Below are 24,040 nucleotides of genomic sequence, written 5' to 3' on the forward strand. Positions count from 1 at the left end.
ATATTGCATAGCCCACGCAGTATATTGCCCAGCCACGCAGTATATTGCCCAGTCACGTAGTATATTGCCCAGCCACGTAGTATATTGCCCAGTCACGTAGTATATTGCCCAGCCACGTAGTATATTGCCCAGCCACGTAGTATATTGCCCAGCCACGTAGTATATTGCCCAGTCACGTAGTATATTGCCCAGTCACGTAGTATATTGCCCAGTCACGTAGTATATTGCCCAGCCACGTAGTATATTGCCCAGTCACGTAGTATATTGCCCAGTCACGTAGTATATTGCCCAGTCACGTAGTATATTGCCCAGTCACGTAGTATATTGCCCAGCCACGTAGTATATTGCCCAGTCACGTAGTATATTGCACAGTGACGTAGTATACAGCACAGAGCCATGTAGTATATTGCCCAGTCACGTAGTATATTGCACAGCGATGGAGTATATTGCCCAGCCACGTAGTATATAGCCCAGTCACGTAGTATATTGCACAGTGATATAGTATACAGCACAGAACCATGTAGTATATTGCCCAGCCACGTAGTATATTGCACAGCGATGGAGTATATTGCCAGACTTAAAAAAATAAAATAAACATATACTCACCTTCCGAAGGCCCGTTGAAGTCCTGCTATACTCACCCTCCGCACCCTTTCCCGCTCCTCAAGACGCTCCCGGGATCGCTCCGTTGCAAGCGTCAGCTTCCGGTCCCAGGGCTGGTATGAGCAGGACCTGTGATGACGTCGCGGTCACATGACCGTGACGTCACGGCAGGTCCTTGTCGCACACTGGCTCTGGGACCAGAAGCTGCCGCTTGCAATGGAGCGGTCACCGGAGCTTCCCGAGAAGCGAGAAAGGCGGCGGGGGGTGAGTATAGCAGGTTTTTTGTTTTTTTTAAATTATTTTTAACATGACATTTTTACTATTGATGCTGCATAGGCAGCATCAATAGTAAATAGTTGGGGACACACAGGGTTAATAGCAGCGGTAACGGAGTGCGTTACACCGCGGGCCGTTACCGCTGCCATTAACCCTGTGTGAGCGGGGAGTGGAGGGGATTATGGAGCGGGCGCCGGGTAGTGAGTGCAGGGGAGTAGGGGAGGGACTAATCGGACTGTGCCCGTCGCTGATTGGTCGCGGCAGCCATGACAGGCAGCTGCCGAGACCAATCAGCGAATGAATAACCGTGACAGAAGGACAGACAGACGGAAGTGACCCTTAGACAATTATATAGTAGAAGTGTAGTTACTGTTTCAATACAGATGTAGGAGTGGAGTTGTAGCAGTACTACCATGACATATTGAACACCACTATGGACAACCACAAGTGATTGGATCTTACCTAATCGCTTTGAATAGGCATCCAGTTTGTACGCTGCATTTTCCAAAGATGCCACTTGTTCTTCTATCTGATTTATTTGTTCAAGATATGGCTGGAGACTTGAATCTATAAGAAAAATTATGAGCAATACAAGTAATTAAAGGGAACCTGTCAGCAGGATTGTGCACAGTAACCTAAAGTGTCAGATCGGCTCTGTTATACTGATTACAATGATACCTTGGGTGATGAAATCTGTCTGTGGTTGTTGTTTAATCTTTATTTTCAGTTTTGAGTTAATGATATGCACGTGCTCGTGGTGGCCTGTGGGGGGTCTTCATGTGGTGCTCTGATTATGACTGTGACTTGTAGGATCGCTACTTCCAACAGGTGGCGCTATAGAGTTTAAGTCCTCTTTTCCTCAGAAGAGGCAATTTGCATATTTAATTTCCCAGAGGAGCATTGCACGGCGAATAAGCCTCCTTACCTTGACAAGCCAGAGATGGTATGTCACTCTCCACAAGGAGAAACGTTACCCCTTAGACCCCAGTCCAGAGCCTCTCACCTAGCCAAATCAGTTCTCATGCTTCGCACTGACGAGGGCAAACAGCCCGAAACACCGTGTCTGCGAATTGAGATACTGATTTGGCTTTAATCCTAAGTCATATTGCACGACTCGTTAAAGAGTTGATTGTGACTTGTAGGATCGCTACTTCCAACAGGTGGCGCTATAGAGTTTAAGTCCTCTTTTCCTCAGAAGAGGCAATTTGCATATTCGTGCTCTGATTACATATTTATCCTTCTGGGCTTATGACAGGTCACTGATTCCTCACTGACCTGCCCATTATTTTACATACTGCATAGAATATTGTGGGCTTACAAAAAATGCGCAAGTATTGCATATGTATCGCATTATTCATATAATGTGGTTGGGTAAAAAAAAAAGAAAAAAAAAAGTTGTTGCATCAATTTGGCGCTGGTGGCGCATGTGCCATTTGTTCCGATAGATGCTACTGCACAAGCGACGGCGTCATTTTCCTTCAAGCATGTTTTTTTCTCCAACAAAATGACAAGTGCATGCAGAGTGGCATATATCGGAAAGGGCTACTGCACATGCACCAACCCCGTTTTACTTAATGTAAATTTATTTTTCTAACCCCACAATATTCTATGCAGTATGTGAAATAGGAGACAAGTCACTGAAGGATCTGTGACCTGTCAAAAGCCCATAAACACGCATATATTAAGCAGAAGCAACACATAAAGACCCCCGCCCACAGGCCGACCCGGAGCACGAGAATCTGATTAACTGAAAACTACAAATAAAGATTAAACAACAACGACAAGACAGATTTCATCACCAGGTATCATTTTAGTCAGTATAACGGCACCGACCTGACACTGTCTGTAGTTTACTGAGCAAAATCCTGCAGACAGATTCCTTTTAAAGAAAAACTCCCAACCAATTTTTTTTTAATTAAACGTGTGTATATGTGCATTTAATGTAGTGTGAATGTATTAATATACTCACCTACTTCTGTTCTCTCTGGTGTCCAGAACTATTTTGCTCCTCTGAGTGAAGTCACCGCAATTACGATTATCCTGCTTCCTCTAAGCCCTATGTGTGAACCGGAAGTCTCTTTTACAATGAAAGCCTAAGGGGGCTCGTTCTGACGCTCCATAAACTTACATTGTAAAAGCCACGTCTGGGTCGGGCAGAGAGCAGGGTGACAGGGAAACTGCAGATGGATGAAGTCACCGAGAAAAGCAGAGCGGCGGTGAGTATATTAATACACACACTAACATGCACATATAAACACATTTAATGCTTTTTTAATACAATATATTTCTATTTTTTTATGCGCAAATTTCCAGATTAAAACTGAGTTATTTTACAAAATATTAAAGAGCTATTTAGCTGTACATACAGTTGGGACCTGAAGTATTTGGACAGCGACATCATTTTTAGAATTTCCTGTTCCTGAAACGAAAGGGTTGGCATCCGTAGCAATGACTGATGGAATAAGGATTTCCCTTGAGAGGTTCTTCCTGTGAAGCCACCTATCTCAGGACTTCAGGGTGCAACTGGACTTTAGAATCTTATTGACCAATATTTTTCTCCCATCTCCAAGACTTCCCGATGTCTCTAGAATGGCACAGCGGCCATGTGAGCACTGGAATACAGGATGTCAGGATCCAAAAACAGACCTGACCCTCCTCACGGAGACAATTTCATCTCTGATTAAATCCACCACAATGCTGATGTTACTCACTATTTTTCCTCTGGAAGAGAACATTTCGGCCTGCCAGAGTCTAGCAAGAATGGCTGACACTTCCTCTACGACCTGACTGCAGGCTAGCTCAGTCCTTCCAAAAAAGCTTTAAGGCAGGGTAGAAACAAAATATCCTTTAAACCAATATGACGGAACAATGATGTTGATGTGATGATTATGCCGATGCCAAACTTGCATAGTTGTTTTTTTTTTTTTTTTTTTTATTTAAGTGGTGGAAAAAAAAAATCTGACCAAAAAAAAAAAAAATGATGAGAGAAACCCACTAATAAAGTAATTTGCAAAGTGTCTTAACTTTTTTGGCTGGAACAAATTCTTTAAAAAATATAACATTTTAGTTACTCTTCAGATGCCGCCGTCTGTGATCAATAGCGATATTTACATGGTTAAAAGCAGCGATTGGAGCTGAGCTCCGTCCGCTGATGTAGAGACCGATGTCGTCTAGCTCCTGAGTGCTATCCACATGTGATCACCCCAGTGCAGGGCGTACGGTTACACCCATAGCTGCAAAGAGGTTAAATAACAAGCTTTTAGAGAGGCTTGCCTTTTAATGTGTAGGTTTCCTGTCCTTGGGGCTGGATCCCCTCCCAATCTGGGGCTGTCGAGGGGATGGAGAAAATTACTTTAATATTTGATCACATTAATTTGTTAACAGGCCACCGTGGCCATTAAACAGATTATTGATCAATTTTTTAATTTTGAAAGCTGTGAAAATGAAAGGGCTATGTAAAAATTTCTGTAATTTCTAAATAATTTATGGAATATTTTCTAAAACTTTTGAATTTCAGTTGAATGTCTACAATTTGATGACATATTGATGTCTGTGTTGTACTGGTGAACAGAGGAGAAATTATGAAAATTGTGTCAATGACCAAATACTTCTCGCCCAACCGTATCATATATGTAACTTTTCATTTCAGCGTGCAAGGAATGAAGACCGCATTTTTGGGATCAATACAATCAGGATGAGAATGAAGTCCAGCATTTGCAATCATGGATTTCCCTCACAGAAAAGCAAAGAAACCGGAAGCTATAGAGAAATGCTAAGAATAGACAGATGTCATAAATCTTGAGAATTCCAGAAGGATGTAGCTACCAAAAAATGTAATGGCTTGTGTATCAATGCTTAATGTTGTACTTACACTTCTTGTTTAGGTCCTTGAGATTTCGACTAATATTTCCGGCAATGTCTTTCATCTCCATATATTTCAAACATGTGAGCTTATTCATATTTTCTAGAAGTTTGTAGTCTTCACTTGTGGCTGGAATAGCAATTTAGAAAAAAAATGAAAATTAGCAGCAGATGCCGTGAAAATTAAAGCATCGGTAGCACATTGTACTGGGTCAGTAGTGGGACTGCACCAATCCTCATATTCCTACTTTATTCAGTACAGAATTTTATATATATATAAAAAAAAAAACTTTTAATGCAAATCTTATTATTTCTAACACATAAAGTGACCGGGATACAAACATCCGACTTACATATGACTGATAGCTATGAACGCAAGATGTTAAAACAAAAAACTTAATACTCACCTAATCGCTCACATATGCGGCCACCACATTGCTCGCTGGCCAGTCCTCTTATTTCTGCCATCGCGCGCCACATCTCCAGCTTTTTCACTATAGGCCAGGACTTGCTGCCGTGTCCAGGCCTCAGAAGTCACTGCGTATTGTAAGGTCGCAACATCAAGATGTGCGTTGTGACCTTATAACACACAGGGACCTCCCAGGTGTGGACCCCAACAGAATTCAGGACCTCGTCAAGAAGCCGGAGATGCGGCGCTTCACAGTGGAAAGAAGAGAACTGGACACCAGGCAGCCGCAGAGGTGACCGACAAGGTGAGGTTTGGTAAAAAAAAAAAAAAACAACAATAACAACTAATAACTGCTCTGGCTGGCCTGCTGCTGCGAGTGGAAAGAAGAGGACCGCATGGTGAAGTGACCGGAGAGGTGAGAGTGTAGGTTTAAAAACAAAACATTACTCACCTCTCCTGCTGTCCGCTCCTCTCCTTTCGGCCATAGTGTACCACATCTCTGGCCTTTTTAATTAAGCCAAGACTTCAAGCCTCAGAAGTCACTGCGCATCATAAGATCGCAGCGCATGTTTTAATATCAGGACCTTACAACATGTAGAGAGCGCTGGGGCCGAAGCTCGATCAGAAGTCCTGACCTATAGTGATGAGGTTGGAGATGTGGAGTTCTATGGCAGAAAGAAGAGGACCTGTCAGGCAGCGTGGCGGCCGGAGAGGTCGGCGAGAAGGTGAGAATTTTTTTTTTTGATGCAACTGACATATAAAATCGTCTTACAAACGAAGCTACAGAACTTATGTAGTTCATAACCCGGGGACAACCCGAATATCTTTATAGAGGTCAGAGCTTTTGTTTTTTTGATACATTATTTCAAATTACTTACATAAACAAGGTTGATAAAGAGGGAGCTTAATGCAAACGTTTATAAATGAGCTTTCATTAATAGTATTCGATAAGTTCTTAACGATTTAAAGAGGTTTTGCCAAAATCGCACATATCTCCTGTACATAGTATAGGGAATAACTTGCCGATTGATGGGGGGTCGGACCAAGAACAGGGCCCTTTCGATCCCAGTCTTGAGTGCAGCAAAGGTGGGCACACTCTGCCACCGCTCCATTCATTGTCAATGGGACTGCAGAAAACAGCCTGTACTCCGCCTTTTGTGGCACTTAAATAGACAATGAAAGGAGCAGATGTAGAGCATGAGCACCTTTGCTGCATTCAAGGTGGAGTGCTCCAGAGCCCTTATATCCAAATTAATGAGGGTCCCAATAGTAGGAATCCCAGGGTTTTGCAAGTTATATCCTATTTTATGGATAAGGGATAACTTAGTATACTAGAAAAATCCGTTTAAGCACCAGATTCTTGTACCTGCCGTATTTTTCAGACTATAAGACACACTTTTTTCCTCCAATAATGTGGAGGAAAATGGGGGGTTGCATCTTATAGTCTAGATCAGTGTTCCCCAAGTCCGGTCCTCAAGAGCCACCAACAGGTCATGTTTTCAGGATTTCCTTAGTATTGCACAGGTGATAATTGCATCACCTGGACAGGCAAGCATTCAATGACCTGTGCAATACTAAGGAAATCCTCAAAACATGACCTGTTGGTGGCTCTTGAGGACCGGAGTTGGGGAACACTGGTCTAGATGTACCTGTTCTGGCTGTGGTGGGTGACCGGCAGTGGCAGGTGACTGGCAGTGGCAGAGCAGCGGGTCACAGGAGGCAGGAGCCGGCTGCTGAGGCTAACTCCTGTGCCCGCTGCTAAAGAGGCATGGAATGCAGTGAATATTCATTCCCTTTAGTAGTGGTACACATGAACGCCCGTCAGCTGCAGGAAGCGGCTGCGGACAACTCTGTGCTCGCTATTGAAGAGCAATGAATACTCACTGCGCTCCATGCACATAGTCCCGGCGTGGAGAGCAGTGAGTATTCCGGCAGCTCTCCTCTGCTTGTAAGCAGTGCATGATGTCCCTGCCAAGCGATGCTTACAAGCATAAATCAGCTTCTGGCATGGGGGCCAATCATACCAGGATAAGGATGGGGCCATGCACACTAGGATAGGGACTAAGGTACCGTCACACTCAGCGACGCTGCAGCGATATAGACAACGAGCCGACTTAAACTAGATCGCTGGAGCGTCGCTGTTTAGGTCGCTGTAGAGACATCAAACACAGCAACTCCAGAACGATGAAGGAGCGATCCAGTAACGTAACGGCGACTCACTTCTCGTTCTCGCTGGTTGTTAGCTCCATGTCAAACAGTCGAAGTGTACCGATCCGACACACATCTAGTGGCCCTATGCTCGTTGCTTTTGATGTCAAACATGACGATACACGCCGACCTGGCGACGAAACAAAGTTCTGGACTTCTAGCTCCGACCAGCGATGGCACAGCGGGATCCAGATCGCTGCTGCATGTCAAACACAACGAGATCGCTATCCAGGACGCTGCAACGTCTCGGATTGCTGTCATTCTCTTTGCAAAGTTGCTGAGTGTGACGGTACCTTAAGGGACCATATATACCAGGATGGGGATGAGGGACAAGGAAAACTTGGGAACAGGGCTGTGAAGTCGGTTTCCATTTTGGTGGAGTCGGTATAAAATATACTGCCTACCAACTCCTAAAATATATAATAAATTGGGTACCGTAGGGCAATGCAGGATGTGATGTTAATTTTTTTCATATGAATTTGGGAAAGTTTTGAAATGTCCTATAAATATCTGTTCTGCTCCTGATCTGAGGATCTCGGCTTTTAGTTGAGATGAATCTGTGCTGCACTTTATTTACATGCTCAGTAGTGGCCAGTGCTGTGGAGCTGGAGTCAGGGAAATTGAGGAGTCGGAGTTTTGGCTTACTGATTCCACAGCCGTGGTTGGAAAGCCTGTTTCTGATCTTTGACGGAGCATATATCTCAGAGAACCATTTCCAAACCTGATGAAATCATGGATACATGTCTATTTATGCTGATGCCATTATCCCAAAAAATTATTTAACAAGACACTAATAAGTACCGAAAGCCACTAGTTACGTTTACTATGATCATATGCTTGTTTTGCAGAGGATAATACAATACATGGGGACTTTAAAGTGAACCTGTCACTAGGTTTGGCTGATACGAGTTACGGCCATCCCTTTTCAGGGCCGATATACAGCATTCTATAATGCTGTATATCTGCCCCCGATCCGACCTGTAAGAGAAGAAAAATAACTTATTATACTCACCTGGGGGGCGGTCCAGTCCGATGGGTGTTGCTGGTCTTGGTCCAACACCTCCCATCTTCTAGCGATCCCTGCCTTCCTACTTGCTTCATGTGGATGACGCGTCCATGCGTCATTCACACAGGCTCCCCGGAATCGCGCTCCTTTGCAGGAGTACTTATCTGCCCTGCTGAGGGCAGAGCAAAGTCCTGCAGTGCACAGGCCTTGGGCCTCTCTGACCTTTCCCGATGCCTGCGCACTGCAGGACTTTGCTCTGCCCTCAACAGTGCAGAGAAGTACGCCTATGCAGGAGTGCGATTCCGGGGAGCCTGTGTGGATGGCACATGGACGCGTCATCCACATGAAGCAAGCAGGAAGGCGGGGATCGCAAGAAGACGGACCAAGACCAGCAACGCCAATTGGACTGGACCACCCTGCAGGTGAGTATAATAAAAGTTATTTTCCTTCTCTTACAGGTTGGATCAGAGGCTTACATACAGCATTATAGAATTCTGTATATTACCCCTCAAAGGGGGTGGCCGTAACTTGTATCGGCCAAACCTGGCGACGGGTTCCCTTTAAGCATTATAATTTATCATGATTGCACTCCCTAAATCAGGCCAAATGAATATCAAGATGTAAAATTATATGGTGACTATTCAAATGTCTGCGGTGGAAAACACCACTGTGAACGTCTGTCTGCACTAGATCTTGAGGATCCGTCCTGCTACAAACTAAAAAGTCTAAAAAGTTTGGATTAAATACCATGTTGCCTGATACGCATATGAAACAACCCTTTTCTGATCACAGATACAAAAGGCATAATCACAAGGTATGCCAAAAATTATTACATATTATGCTTTGCTTGTATAGCGCCAACAGAGCTTTACAGACATCACCATCGCTGTTCAAATTGGGGCTCACAATCTAGATTCCCTATCAATATGTCTTTGGCGTGTGGGAGGAAACCGGAGGAGACCCACACAGACATGGAGAGGACATACAAACTCCTTGCAGAAGTTGACCTTGGTAGGATATGAATCTAGGACCCCAGTGCTGCAAGGCTGCAATGTTAACCACTGAGCCACTGTGCTGCCCAAAATGTCTGACAGATTTAAGTGCCACCTTTGATACTACTTTTTTTGCAAAATCAGATAATTTTTTATTGAACAAAAACAAACATTTCCATTTACAGTTATCAGATAAAGCTGTACAAGAATAAAGGAAAAGGATAAATTGTATATTCTCATTAAATCATTATTAAAGGGAACCTGTCATCAGGTTTGGCAGATAAGAGTTACAGCCACCGCCTTTCAGGGCTTATAACTACATAATTCTATAATGCTGTAGATAAGCCCCGATCCAACCCGCAAGAGAAGAAAAACAACTTTTATTATACTCACCTGAGGAGCAGTCTGGTCCGATGGGGGGGGAGCGCAGGTAATTGTCCGGCACCTCCCATCTTCTTGTGATGTCGCCCTTCTGCTTGCTTCGTGTGGATGACGCATCCCCGCGTCATCCACACAGGCTTCTGCGCAGGCGCACTTATCTGCCATGTTGAGGGTAGAGCAAAATATTGCAGTGCGCAGGGAAAGAGGCCCAGCGCCTGCGCACTGCAGTACTTTGCTCTACCCTCAACAGTGCAGATAAGTGCGCCTGCGCAGAAGCGCAATGCCGGGGAGCCTGTGAAGCAAGTAGGAGGGTGGCATCGCAAGAAGATGGGAGGAGCCAGACCAGGACCTGCGAAACCCATCGGACCGGACAGCAGGTGAGTATAATAAGTTATTTTTCTTCTCTTACAGGTCGGATCGGGGGCAGATATATAGCATTATAGAATGCTGTAGATAAGCCCTGAAAAGGGGTGGCCGTAACTCATATCGGCCAATCCTGGTGACCGGTTCCCTTTAAGGCCTTCGCACCCAATTCCTCCCTCCTTGTAACCCCTCTAAACACCCCCCCACTCACCTCCATACAGGACACCAACCAGAGAAAACCTCCCCCCATTGTCACAAAACCATATAGTTAAGCCTGAGGTGCTATAGCAAAGTACTAAGGAGATAACATTGAAAAGAATCTGCCCCTGAGGAAGCGAGACCAGGGTAATCCTGGAGTATATAGCCAGGGGTCCCATATCCTTTCAGATTTAATGATCGAATTACATTCTAATTATACTCCCTTTTCTAACCAAATAATGTTATCTATTCTACGTCTTAATTCCCCAATATTTGGTGATAGTGAATATAGCCAACGGAATGCCAAGAGTTTTTGTGCCTGAAATTAAATACGCCAATGCCCAAGGATAAGGGGAATCCAGACCTGTTCTGTCTTCCAGTAACCTCAGGACGTGGATACCAGGATCTGCTAGGAGCTTTACCCATCTTCTTTTTCCACCAGAGAGAGAACCCTCCTTTGTACCCTCCTATATCCTGTGTAACAAGGGTGCTTCTACAAATCCACATCTAGGACATCTTGCATACAAGACACTAGGGGCCCTGGGTAAACTCTGTGAATCAAGTATGTCTGAGAGTGTCTCTGGGCCTCACAAGGTGACAATCTAGGAACAGCTTCTAAGATCTTCTCCCACTGTCCCATTGAAATAAAGCCCACATCCGACCGTTGATACTTCTGCCCTTCTCAAAATGGGGGTCCCTGGAGCCCTGACATGCCCAGGAGGATGGATACTATATCCAGCTTGCAAAATAATGGGGAGGTGTCCACTCATGTACATGACTCTTCTATCATTTATTTAGGAGCCTATATTTTAAAAATGGAGAACAATACAGAATGCCACTTACCGATCAGCTCACCAGTGAGGTAACATGACATTTTACTGAACATATCCCTGCAAAGCTCATTAATGTCGGCTTCTGGCGGCTCCACTGCCTCTTCTGCTGTTTCAACTGTAGAATCATCTAAGGTTAAAAGGATAAAAAACTAAACGAAAAACCACATTAACCCCTCAATGACCACCAACACGTCTTTTTACAGACATGTTATATAAGAGAATAGCATCCTCCGACAGGTGACAATCCAGCAGCTGTGCACTATAGCTGGCGTCTTGATGCATCAGCCACAATCATTGTTGGCAGCGACCATGGCCATTTAACTCCTTAAGGTACCTTCACACATAACGATATCGTTAACGATATCGTTGCTTTTTGTGACGTAGCAACGATATCGTTAAGGAAATCGTTATGTGTGACAGCGACCAACGATCAGGCCCCTGCTGGGAGATCGTTGGTCGCTGAACAAAGTCCAGAACTTTATTTCGTCGCTGGATCTCCCGTGGACATCGCTGGATCGGCGTGTGTGACACCGATCCAGCGATGTCTTCACTGGTAACCAGGGTAAACATCGGGTAACTAAGCGCAGGGCCGCGCTTAGTAACCCGATGTTTACCCTGGTTACCAGCGTAAAAGTAAAAAAAAACCAAACAGTACATACTTACCTACCACTGTCTGTCCCCGGCGCTGTGCTCTGCACTCCTCCTGTACTGGCTGTGAGCATCGGTCAGCCGGAAAGCAGAGCGGTGACGTCACCGCTCTGCTTTCCGGCCGCTGTGCTCACAGCCAGACCAGAGAAGCAGAGCGCCGGGGACAGACAGCGGTAGGTAAGTATGTAGTGTTTGGGTTTTTTTTACTTTTACGCTGGTAACCAGGGTAAACATCGGGGACTTCGGGATCGTTGGTCGCTGGAGAGCTGTGTGACAGCTCTCCAGCGACCAAACAGCGACGCTGCAGCAATCCGGATCGTTGTCGGTATCGCTACAGCGTCGCTTAATGTGAAGGGGCCTTTAGATGCTGTCAATAGTTACTACAGCATCAAAATAGTTAACAGAGCGTGAGGGCTTCCTCTTCAACCTCATTGGCACCCTGAGATCTTGATTGTGTGCTCCTGTTTGCCATGGCCATTCATGGCCAAATATCGGTCTTAAAGTCTGCCGGCTATAGCAGCCTGTTCAGAAGTTAGCGACATTTAGGTGGTAAAAAATTAATTCCTGAAAAGCACCGGAAGGGTCAATAAACTACCTGAAAGCAATTTTTAATACATTGAGGAGTGCGGTTTTTAAAATGGTATCACTTTTGGGGGTTTCCAATATATAGGACACACAGAGTCACTTCAAAACTGAACAGGTCCCTAAAAAAATAAGTTTTGTAAATTTCCTTGACAAAATTACTGCTACATTATTAATAAACCTTCTAAAATGCTAACAAAATAAAACATTTAAAAAATGGTGCTGAAGTAAAAGCATACAAGAGGGAAATGTTATTTATTAATGTTTTTGTATGATACGACTGGATTAAAGGGATAATCATACAAATTTAGAAAATTGCTAATTTTTAAAATTGTTTTGTTAAATTTCTGATATTTTCATAGCAAAATGTAAAACATATCAACTTAAATTTACCATTATCATAAAGTATAATGTGTCACAAAAAAACTCTCAAGATCAATGGGATATGTTGAAGCATTCCAGAGTTATTACTACACTAGCTGAAGAGCCCGGCGTTGCCTGGGCATAGTAAATATCTGTGGTTAGTTATAGCACCTCACTTCTCTTATTTTCCCCATCACGCCTCTCATTTTCCCCCTCACTCCTCTCATTCCCCCTAACACTTGTCATTTCGACCTCACATCTGTCATTTTCCGATCACTCCACTATTTTCCATCACTCCTCTCATTTTGCACTCACACCTTTTCATTTTCACCTCGAACCCCTCATTTTCACCTCACACCTCTCATTTTCCCCTCAGTATATGCATGTTTGTCATCTCCCTTATATATAGTATACACCTGTATGTCATCTCCTGTATATAGTATATACCTGTATGTCATCCCCCCTGTAAATAGTATACACCTGCTGTATGTCATCTCCTCCTGTATATTGTATATACCTATGTGTCATCTCCTCCTGTATATAGTATATACCTGTATGTCATCTCTTCTGTATATACAGTCATCCCCTCCTATATATAGTATATACCTGTATGTCATCTTCTGTATATACCTGTATGTCATCTCCCCTGTATATAGTTTATACCTGCTGTATGTCATCTCCTCCTCTATATACCTATGTGTCATCTCCTCTTTTATATAGTATATACCTGTATGTCATCTCCTCCTGTATATAGTATATACCTGGAAGTCATCTGCTCCTGTGTATAGTATATACCTGTGTGTCATCTGCTCCTGTATATTATACCTGTGTGTCATCTCCTCCTGTATATAGTATATACCTGTGTGTCATCTCCCCTGTAAATAGTATATACCTATGTGTCATCTCCTCCTGTATTAGACCTCGTTCACACGTTATTTGCTCAGTATTTTTACATCAGTATTTGTAAGTCAAATTGGCAGCCTGATAAATCCCCAGCCAACAGGAAGCCCTCCCCCACCCCCGGCAGTAGATATTAGCTCACACATACACATAATAGGGAGGTCATCTGACTGACAGCTGCCGTATTTCCTATATGGTACAGTTGTTGCTCTTGTAGTTTGTCTGCTTATTAATCAGATTTTTATTTTTGAAGGATAATACCAGACTTGTGTGTGTTTTAGGGCGAGTTCCACGTGTCAAGTTGTGTGTGTTGAGTTGCGTGTGGCGTCATGCATGTAGCGACTTTTGTGAGATGAGTTTTGTGTGGCGACATGCGTGTAGCAATTTTTTGTGTCAAGTTGCATGTGACAGGTTAGTGCAGCAAGTTGTGTGCAGCAAGTTTTGCACATAGCGAGTTTTGTGCGTGGTGAGTTTTATGTGTGGTGCGTTTTGAGTATGTGCAAGTCTTGTGTGAGGCAACTTTTGCATGTGTTGCAACTTTTGTGCATGTGGCAATTTTTCCGCATCTGGCGAGTTTTCCATGAGGTGAGTTCTGCACGTGTGGCGAGTTTTACACGAGCCTAGTTTTGCACGTGGCGTGTTTTGCGTGTGGCGAGTTTTGAGCGGCGACTTTTGTGTTTCGACTTTTATGTGGCGAGGTTGGTGTATGTGTGGTGAAATGTGTGCGGAGGGTGGTATATGTATTCAAGCACGTGGTGGTGTGTGGCGCATTTTTTGTGTGTGTGTTCATATCCCCATGTGTGGCGAGTATCCCATGTCGGGGCCCCACCTTAGCAACTGTACGGTATATACTCTTTGGCGCCATCGCTCTCACTCTTTAAGTCCCCCTTGTTCACATCTGGTAGCTGTCAATTTGCCTCCAACACTTTTCCTTTCACTTTTTCCCCATTATGTTGATAGGGACAAAATTGTTTGGTGAAATACTAACCTTACTAACTATGTTACTATATCATACAATTATTAGGTTCTGTAGAAGGACGTAGATCTGGGTATTTATTATGATGGAATATAGGCTGAACTGGATGGACAAATGTCTTTTTTCGGCCTTACTAACTATGTTACTATGTTACTAAATGGAACGCGTGGGGTTAAAATTTCGCCTCACAACATAGCCTATGACGCTCTCGGGGTCCAGACGTGTGACTGTGCAAAATTTTGTGGCTGTAGCTGCGACGGTGTAGATGCCAATCCCGGACACACACACACACACACACACACACACACAAACACACACACAGCTTTATATATTTGATTTGTTTTATTATTTAAAATCTGCAACACAGGATCCCTTCAGAACCTAGAACAGAGATGGGAGAACTACTTTCAGGATATGCATATATTGATCTGGCCTCTAAGCCTGATGGAAGTTGTGATGCCATCTATTTCAGCTTGGCCCTAGGGGTACATCTGTATGCCAATTACGTGGCAACAACAGGGAAAAAAATAATCAAACTTGGCAGATCGAAGATGTGTCACTGTCTGCTGTGTCCCTGTAATGTGCCCATAGTTGGTCTGAAGTGACCTCTGCAGCCATTTATAGTTTCTAGGGTTTAGCCATCTTTAGTATATTAGATTATTTCTTAGGCTATGTGCACATGTTGCGGATTTGAATGTGGAATTTTCTGTGTGGATTCTGCATCTCTTGGTAGAAAACGCGTTTTGTTATGCGGATTTTGTGCGTTTTTCCTGCAGATTCTGTTCAGATTTCATGTGTTTTTACCCCTGCGTTTTCCTATAATGGAATGGGTGCAGAAACGCACAAAAAATTGACATGGTCCTTTTTTTTTTAATCTGCAGCGAATTCCGTGCAGAATTTTCCGGACCATTTGCACAGCATACGGCGCTCCGACAAATTGTTGCGGCCCCATAGAAATCTATTGGGGCCACAAAATCACGGCAAGTGTAAAAGAAGCTTAAAACAGGAAATTAGTGGTCTACTTACAATGCTATTTTGTTCCATAATATGGGAACACCTCTAAAATGTCTGCTGCCATGTTGGTAACTATTTTGCATACTTTTTTTGCACATATCTATCATAAAAAAAACACTATCTCAAGTGTAAAGAAGACCAAGGAGTCCTGGTAGGGATGATTGGGACCCCACAAAACTGAACAATTACCTAGAAGTGAAGCTTTGATGCTGTTTTTAAGGAAAAGGTTGAGCACAGAAAATATTAATTTGATTTAGATGTCTCTTTTGTTCATTCACTTTGAATTTTATTAAATGATAAAAATAAAACTATTAGAAACAGGATTTTTGGTTGCTTACCGTAAAATCTGTTTCTCGGAGCCTCCACTGGGGGGGGACACAGGAACCATGGGTGTATGCTGCTGCCACTAGGAGGCTGACACTATGTACAAAAAAAGTTAGCTCCTCCTCTGCAGTGTACACCCCACCAATTGGCATTATACTCTTCAGTTAATGAGAAAGCAGTAGTAGAAAAAAACAGTAAGGTTGAAACATAACCACAAACATGAGAACTGTAAACCTGAGAACAGTCATAGAACACAGAACAACAGGAACTGAATAACATGGGAGGGTGCTGTGCCCCAAATCAATGGAGGCTCCAAGAAACAGATTTTACGGTAAGCAACCAAAAATCCTGTTTTCTCTATCGCCTCTCATTGGGGGACACAGGAACCATGGGACGTCCAAAAGCAGTCCCTGGGGTGGGAAAAACAGACTTCCATCAGGTCAGAGGACTCACCACTGCTGCCTGCAGGATCCTTCTGCCTAGGCTGGCGTCCGCCGAAGCATAGGTATGGACCTTGTAAAATTTGGCGAACGTGTGGATGGAAGACCAGGTTGCCGCTTTACAAAGCTGTAGGGCGGAAGCCCTGTGGAGCACCGCCCTGGAGGCAAAGACTGCCCGGGTAGAGTGAGCCTTTATCTTGACCCGGTAAGCCTCTAAAATTACCGTTCTGATCCAACGAGCAATAGTCGCCTTGGAAGCCGGCAGGCCTCTGCGCGTGCCATCAGGAATGACGAAAAGAGAATCCGTCTTCCGGAAAGCGGACATTCTATCCAGGTAGATCCCCACTGCCCTGACGAGGTCCAGCTTGTTCAACGATCGCTCCAGAGGATGAGTCGGAGCTGGACAAAAGTAAGGTAGAACGATGTCCTCGTTGAGATGGAAGGTGGAAACCACATTAGGAAGGAAGGAAGGAAGGCAGGCGGAGGCCTGAGGACCACATTGTCCTGGTGGATGACCAAGAAAGGAGTTCGGCAAGAAAGGGCCGCCAACTCGGAGACGCAGCGGATAGAAGTGATGGCCACAAGAAAGGCCACCTTCCAAGATAGAAGTGACAGGGAAACCTCCCTGAGAGGCTCAAAGGGGGCACCCCTCAGAACATCCAGCACAAGATTTAAATCCCATGAATCCACCGGGGCCCTGTACGGAGGGACGGCGTGGGCTACTCATTGAAGAAAGGTTTTAACCTGTGGCCGAAGATAACTTCTTCTGAAAAAGGATGGAAAGCGCAGAAACCTGGCCCTTTAAGGAACTAAGAGAAAGGCCCGAATCCAGTCCTGCCTGCAGGAAGGCCAAAATGGAAGGCAGGGAAAAGGACATGGGTGAAACACTGTTGGACTCGCACCAACGGAAGTAAGACTTCCAGGTACGATGGTAGATCCTGGAAAACGAAGGCTTCCTAGCTTGGATCATAGTGCGAATCACCCGGTCAGAAAGGCCGGACACTCTTAGAACTGCGGTCTGAACAGCCACGCCATTAATCTGAGTGATCAAGAATTCGGGTGGCAGATCGGGCCCTGAGACAGCAGATCAGGTCTGTCTGGAAGGTGCCAGGGGACGTCAGCGAGAAGGTTGACGATCTCCGCAAACCAAGATCTCCTGGGCCAATCCGGGGCGATGAGAATAACCGGCACCACTTCCGCCTTGATCTTTTTCAACAGCTTGGGAAGCAATGGAAGGGGTGGGAACAGATAGGGGAGCGCAAACTGCAACCAAGGAATGGCCAGAGCATCGACGCCCACTGCGAGAGGGTCGTGCGATCTGAAGACGAACCGAGGAACCTTCCTTTTCATTCGGGATGCCGTGAGGTCCACATCCGGAATCCCCATCGAAAGCAAATCTGATGGAAGACCTCCTGATGCAAGGACCATTCCCCTGCCACGAGACCCTCGCGGCTGAGGAAGTCGGCGGCCCAATTGTCCACGCCGGGGATATGCACCGCAGATATCACCGGAACCGTTGCCTCTGCCCAGAGGAGGATCTTGGATACCTAGGCAAGGGCCAAGGAGCTCAGAGTTCCCCCCTGATGGTTGACATAAGCCACAGCCGTGGCGTTGCCTGTCTGGATTCGGAGGCCCCTGAGAATCCTTTCCCAGTGACGAAGGGACAGAAAGATGGCCCGAATCTCGAGGGCATTGATCGGCAGCGTTGACTCCTGCGCCGACCAACACCCCTGAACAGTCAGGTGGCGAAACGCCGCACCCCAGCCGAGCAGGCTGGCGTCAGTCGTCACCACTTGCCAGTGAACTGGGGAGGAAGGACCTGCCCTTGGAGATGAGAGGTGATGTCAGCCACCAGTTGAGAGACCGTTTGACCCGGAGAGAGAGTCGGATCGGACGATCCAGGGAGAAGACAGACCTGTCCCACTGAGACAGAATGGCTTGCTGAAGAGGTCGCGAATGAAACTGGGTGAAGGGAATCGCTTCCAATGTTGCTACCATCCTCCCCAGAACCTTCATGGCCGATCGGAAGGAGGTAGGCCGAGTTCCTTGGAGAAAGCGTATGTCCCGACGAAGGATGGCTCTCTTGTCTTCGGGAAGGAAGACCTTGGTCTGACGAGTGTCGAAGAGCATGCCCAGAAAGACGATGCGCTGAGAAGGAGGCAGGACTTCTTCCGGTTGACCAGCCACCCGAAGCGGGCTAGGGTGTCGAGAACGATGGACAGACTTTCGTGAGCCTGAGATAAGAACGGAGCCTTGATGAGGATGTCATCGAGATATGGAAACAGAACCAGGCCTCTGACCCTCAAGATGGCCATCAGCGCCGTCATGATCTTCCAGAAAACCCTGGGAGCAGTTGCAAGACCGAACGGCAAGGTGATGAACTGAAAGTGTTCCTGGAGCACCGCAAAGCGCAGGAATCTGTGATGTCCCGGGAATATCGGAACATGGAGGTAGGCATCCTGAATATCTGTGGAACACAAATTTCTGAGCCTCCATGGAAGCAATTACTGAACGAATGGATTCCATCCTGAAGTGCTTCAGACGAACTCTTCTGTTCAGCAATTTGAGATCCAGAATGGGTCAGACCTTGCCATCTTTTTTCGGCACCACAAAAAGGTTTGAATAGAAACCTGTGAACCGTTCTTTTTCTGGGACGGGAACAATCACCCCGGCTTTGAGGAGAGATGCGTTGGCTGCGAAGAAACCCGGAATTAGAGCGGGGTCTCTTGGAGGTCGGGATTAGAAGAAACGATCCCGAGGTCGTGAAACAAACTATTTTGTATCCCGAGGATACAACTTCCCTGACCCACGCGTCCTCTACTAAGGAGATCCAGACATCCCTGAAGAAGAGGAGACGGCCGCCCAGCCTGGGTAGAGGACTGGGGTCTTGTCGCGAGTCATGCGTATGTGGATCTTCCGGTCCTGGAAGATCTACCCTGGGAGTAGCGGGGACGCCAGGAAGGAGTGGGTCTAAAGGATACCGACTTCTTCTCTTGACATGCTTGTGGCCTCTCTTGCTGTTGGTAAGAGGAGTTGGACGCCGCAAAGCGACGAAAAGGCCGAAAGGACCAAAATTGCCGTCTAAGAGGAGGGCGATGAGGTTTGGACTGGGGAAAAAGAAAACTTGTGCCCCCGGTGGCGTCCTTAATGATTTGGTCTAGCTTAGGACCAAAAAGTCGTGAACCCTGAAAAGGCTGGCTGGTAAGGGACTTTTTAAAAGACAAATCCGCCTGCCAGGCCTTGAGCCAAACGATCCGACGGATGGCAACAGCATTGCTGGACCCCTGAGTCGCACAAGACGCGGCGTCCAGGGAGGCGGAGACCAGGTATTCGCTCGCATGAGAGATCTGATCGGCAAGCTCCGCCAGCTGTCCGGGTGGAGCCCCGTCAAGGATGCCCCGACGAAGCTGTTTGGCCCATTTGGAAATGGATTTTGAAACCCAAGTGGAAGCAAAAGCCGGGCATAGAGTAGCTGAAGCCGCTTCAAAGGCTGATTTTGCAAAAGATTCTATAACCCCATCGTTAGAATCCTTTAGAGATGCTCCGCCGGACAGTGGGAGGACAGTGTTGGTGGATAGCCTAGAGACTGGAGGATCCACCGAGGGAGAGACAGTCCAATGTGCGGTAAGATCTGGAGAAAAAGGATATAAAACGCCAAGGCGCTTTCCCCTCTGAAAACGTCCGGTAGGGTTCTCTCTTTCTCTGGTCATGATCTCCTCGAATTCAGGATGCGGAGTGAAAAATGTGGAAGGTGGTTTAGACCGTCTAAATGAAACCGCCTGATCTGCGGGTTCCGTAGAGGAATCCTTGATGCCACAGGTCTGATTTATTGCTCCAATGAGGTTCTGAACCATATCCCTCATGCTAGCGATTTGGTTAATATCCAGCTCCGAAATATCCTCCAAAGGCGCATCAGAGAACGCCTCGCCTGACTCAGAAGAGGAGGACCGGGAGGAGGCCGCCCGCAGAGAAGGACTGTGTGGCGAGATGGAGCGGGAAGAGGACTCAGACCATCGTTCCTGTCTGGACCTATTGCGGCTTATGATGGAGGGCTCGGACGGAGGCTCCTGCGACCTGCTGATTACTGCGGGAGTCTGCAGGGGTAATCGATCCAGCACGGACACCAGAGTTTGAAACACCCGTGTTAGATCGGCCACCGATTGTGACACAGAGGAAGTCCAGCCTAGGATGGGAGTATCACTCTCGGGCGGATCGGCCGGGGGATCCTGGGCGGTGGGAACAATCGAGTTGCTGCAGGCCTGACAGAGTGGAGAGGACTGACCTGAGGGAAGTTTGCAATTACAAGACGAACATGCAAAGTACTTGACTAAGGCAGAAGAGGAAGAAGTAGGAGGACGAGAGCGGCCTCCCTTAGAGGTAGACATTTTGACGGGACCCTGAAGAAAATGCCAGAGGGTTAGGGGACAGGGGGGCAGAGGGGAGTGTCAGTCTGCAGTGCAGAGCTAGTCACGGCAGACGAAGAAAGGAATCCAGGTGGAGGAAGTTGTCCGGCTTGCGGGTGGACCTCCGGGGAAGTCTTTAGACCGGGAGGCGATATGAGCTCCTGCCGCAATTCAACAAGAGGAACCGCAGGAAAAACGCCAGACTGCACGCTCTGCAAGGTGGTGGAGCAGCGATGTGTGGCGCCAGCGAAGTGGGGAGGGCGGAGTCTGCTGAGCACCCATGAGCACCAAGATGGCGCTGGTGGGCGGAGAAGGTTGTCGGGCGGGAGAAAAGCCCGCCCGAGCAAATCGGAAGTGGCGTAGTTCCGGCGCCGGAAGTAGGCCCCGGCTGAAGCCGGGACCTAAATTAGAGGCCGGCGCTGCCGAGAGGAGAACCGCGGCACCGGAGCAGTGCGCCGCAGGGACTAAGCAGCGCGGCAGCCTGCCAAGGCTACCGCGCAGACAAAGGACGTACCGCGGCCGCCGAGCAGTGCGGCTGCAGGGAGAAGCTGCGCGGCAGCCTACCAGGCCGACGCGCTGTAAAAAGACATTACGGCCGCCGAGCAATGCGGCTGCAGGGAGAGCACCGCAGCCGCCGAAGAGGGAGCGTCCCTAGCCGGCCTTCCATGGAAAGAAACGGCGCAGCTAGGAGAAAGCGCGGCTGCCTGAAAGGCCACCGCGCGATGCGATTCTGCCCATGTGGCTGCCCCTGGGAACCCTAAAAAATAAAGGTAAAAATCGAATTTCCAAAGGAAAAACTCTTCTCCCCCACACTGCGAGTGATCTGGGAATGGGAGGGGAAAATACTCACCTAAACATCCCATGCAGTTACTAACCTGAGGGGAATGAGACGTCCAGGGAGCTGTGATGACGTCCTCGTCTCCTCCAACCAACAGGCTCTGGTGGGCGAGTGGGTGGGGGACGGAGCTAGGACCGAACTTCTAATCACGCTTGTGTGCTAGGAGGATCATGGTCCTGCTGAGGGATCTATGAGGATACGGGGTGGCAGTACACGCTGTACTCATAGTCCGCATTGTGGGACTACAGGTGTAACTGTTCACCCTGTATCCCTCCAGAAAACCTAAAAGAAAACAACGCACATTGAGGTAGATAGGGGTCTAATAAAAGACCCGTGTCCACCTCCTACTGACACTAAGCTAAACTGAAGAGTATAATGCCAGTCGGTGGGGTGTACACTGCAGAGAAGGAGCTAACTTTTTTTGTACATAGTGTCAGCCTCCTAGTGGAAGCAGCATACACCCATGGTTCCTGTGTCCCCCAATGAGAGGCAATAGAGAAACTTCTATTTTTGAAAGCATTCTTACTGAGAGCCATTTCTTTTTCACACCTGCCTAAAACTTGTGCACTGCAAGGCATGTGTGCAGATTCACTCACAACTTATCCAAACTAGGTCCACAATAGTTTACACTTTAAAGAAACTAATACAACATAATGCCTGTACTTCACCTTGTGACGTTGGCTGCGATGCAGAAGGTGCTAGTGATGGCTCATCTGAGGAGACCTTCTCTGCTCCCTCTTGTTCTGCCATACTGATAACTGCTCCGGACGAGTCCCGGTGAACAACAATTTTCTGTGCAAAAAAAATAATGATCAGTAATATGAGAAAAGCAAAATCATTTCTGAAACACAGAATAAAGGTTGGGTCACATTTTGGGGGGTTTCTGTTCTTTTATCAGAATGTGCCTCTTTCTAGAAAAAAAATTACATTTACAAACTCTGCTAAGACTGAAAATTTTGGGGCCACATCACATCTAAGGGTACCGTCACACTATACGATTTACCTACGATCACGACCAGCGATATGACCTGGCCGTGATCGTAGGTAAATCGTAGTGTGGTCGCTGGGGAGCTGTCACACAGACAGCTCTCCAGCGACCAACGATGCCGAGGTCCCTGGGTAACCAGGGTAAACATCGGGTAACTAAGCGCAGGACCGCGCTTAGTTACCCGATGTTTACCCTGGTTACAAGCGTTAAACTAAAAAAAAACAAACAGCACATACTTACATCTGGTGTCCGTCACGTCCCTTGCAGTCTGGTTCCCGCACTCAGTGACTGCCGGCCGTAAAGTGAAAGTGAAAGCACAGCCGCTGTGCTCTGCTTTCACTTTACGGCCGGCAGTCACAGTGCGGGAAGCAGACGGCAAGGGACCTGACGGACACCAGAATGTAAGTATGTGCTGTTTTTTTTTTTTAGTTTAACGCTTGTAACCAGGGTAAACATCGGGTTACTAAGCGCGGTCCTGCGCTTAGTTACCCGATGTTTACCCTGGTTACAAGCGAACGCATCGCTGGATCGCATCGCTAGATCGGTGTCACACACACCGATCCAGCGATGACAGCGGGAGATCCAGCGATGAAAGAAAGTTCTAAACGATCTGCTACGACGTACGATTCTCAGCAGGATCCCTGATCGCTGCTGCATGTCAGACACAGCGATATCGTAACGATATCGCTGGAACGTCACGAATCGTACCGTCGTAGCGATCGAAATGTTATAGTGTGACGGTACCCTAAGGGTTCAGGTGACTGTACCCTGTAATCACATCTTTCATGGAGGGCTTAGCTGCATCTGTAGATGAGCAGTGCCATCAGGGCAAAGTCACGATGGATTGGATGTGATGGCCCAGGAGTGCCCTATACATACATGTACATACCTGTATTATTAAATGTTATTTGCGAGAAAACCCCATTAAGGCAAAAAACCATATTACATATCAGAATACTAAAAATCACATACGCACTGCAAATATGGCCAATAGACTGCAAAACGCCAATATTTAAAATGGAGGCACACAATGGCAATTGCCATGTGATTGAGCTACATATGCAAAGATAAAAAGGATAAAAAAAATTTGAAATACTAAAGCCATATGAAGGTATGTGCATGCAGAGTCTTTGAGGAAAATTTGGAGCATTTCCTCCCACACTCTGCCCCATTAACTAAAAAAGAAAAAAAAAATTTGTCAGTCTTAAAGTGGAGGCGTGCTGGAGTTAGATGCTCCAGATTCATTGAGAGGTGAATGCCTGTTAATGAATCATAAGTACATTACCCATGCTCACTTTCCTCCAGAGCGAGGTGAGCTACACTTAAGAACATATATAAACATACTGATCTCGTAGTGGTAAGCTACGTATAGATCAAAAAATGAGAAATAATAAAATAATTTTTTTATTTTATTTCAAGCAATATAAAAACATA

General features: G+C 46.4%; 2 protein-coding genes across 8 annotated transcripts in view; one reads left to right on the top strand and one right to left on the bottom strand.

Annotated features, from left to right (window-relative positions):
* RUFY2 (RUN and FYVE domain containing 2) overlaps window positions 1-4,711 on the top strand; it is a 192,566-nt gene extending 187,855 nt beyond the window's left edge. For 2 of the 3 annotated variants that reach the window (XM_069753419.1, XM_069753420.1), the window contains exon 16: window positions 4,529-4,711. In XM_069753419.1, the coding sequence (XP_069609520.1) occupies window positions 4,529-4,577 (49 nt within the window). In that variant the 3' untranslated portion in view covers window positions 4,578-4,711. The remainder of the gene's footprint in view (window positions 1-4,528) is intronic. The other variant, XM_069753427.1, reaches the window with a different exon arrangement.
* BLOC1S2 (biogenesis of lysosomal organelles complex 1 subunit 2) overlaps window positions 1-24,040 on the bottom strand; it is a 46,432-nt gene that overhangs the window by 9,503 nt on the left and 12,889 nt on the right. For 4 of the 5 annotated variants that reach the window (XM_069753434.1, XM_069753432.1, XM_069753436.1 and 1 more), the window contains 4 exons: window positions 22,287-22,410; window positions 11,141-11,257; window positions 4,751-4,870; window positions 1,342-1,446 (listed from right to left, as the gene is read on the bottom strand). In XM_069753434.1, the coding sequence (XP_069609535.1) occupies window positions 1,342-1,446; window positions 4,751-4,870; window positions 11,141-11,257; window positions 22,287-22,368 (424 nt within the window). In that variant the 5' untranslated portion in view covers window positions 22,369-22,410. The remainder of the gene's footprint in view (window positions 1-1,341; window positions 1,447-4,750; window positions 4,871-11,140; window positions 11,258-22,286; window positions 22,411-24,040) is intronic. The other variant, XM_069753433.1, reaches the window with a different exon arrangement.

Source organism: Ranitomeya imitator, chromosome 2 (assembly GCF_032444005.1).
Source record: "Ranitomeya imitator isolate aRanImi1 chromosome 2, aRanImi1.pri, whole genome shotgun sequence".
Classification (NCBI taxonomy): Eukaryota; Metazoa; Chordata; class Amphibia; order Anura; family Dendrobatidae; genus Ranitomeya; species Ranitomeya imitator.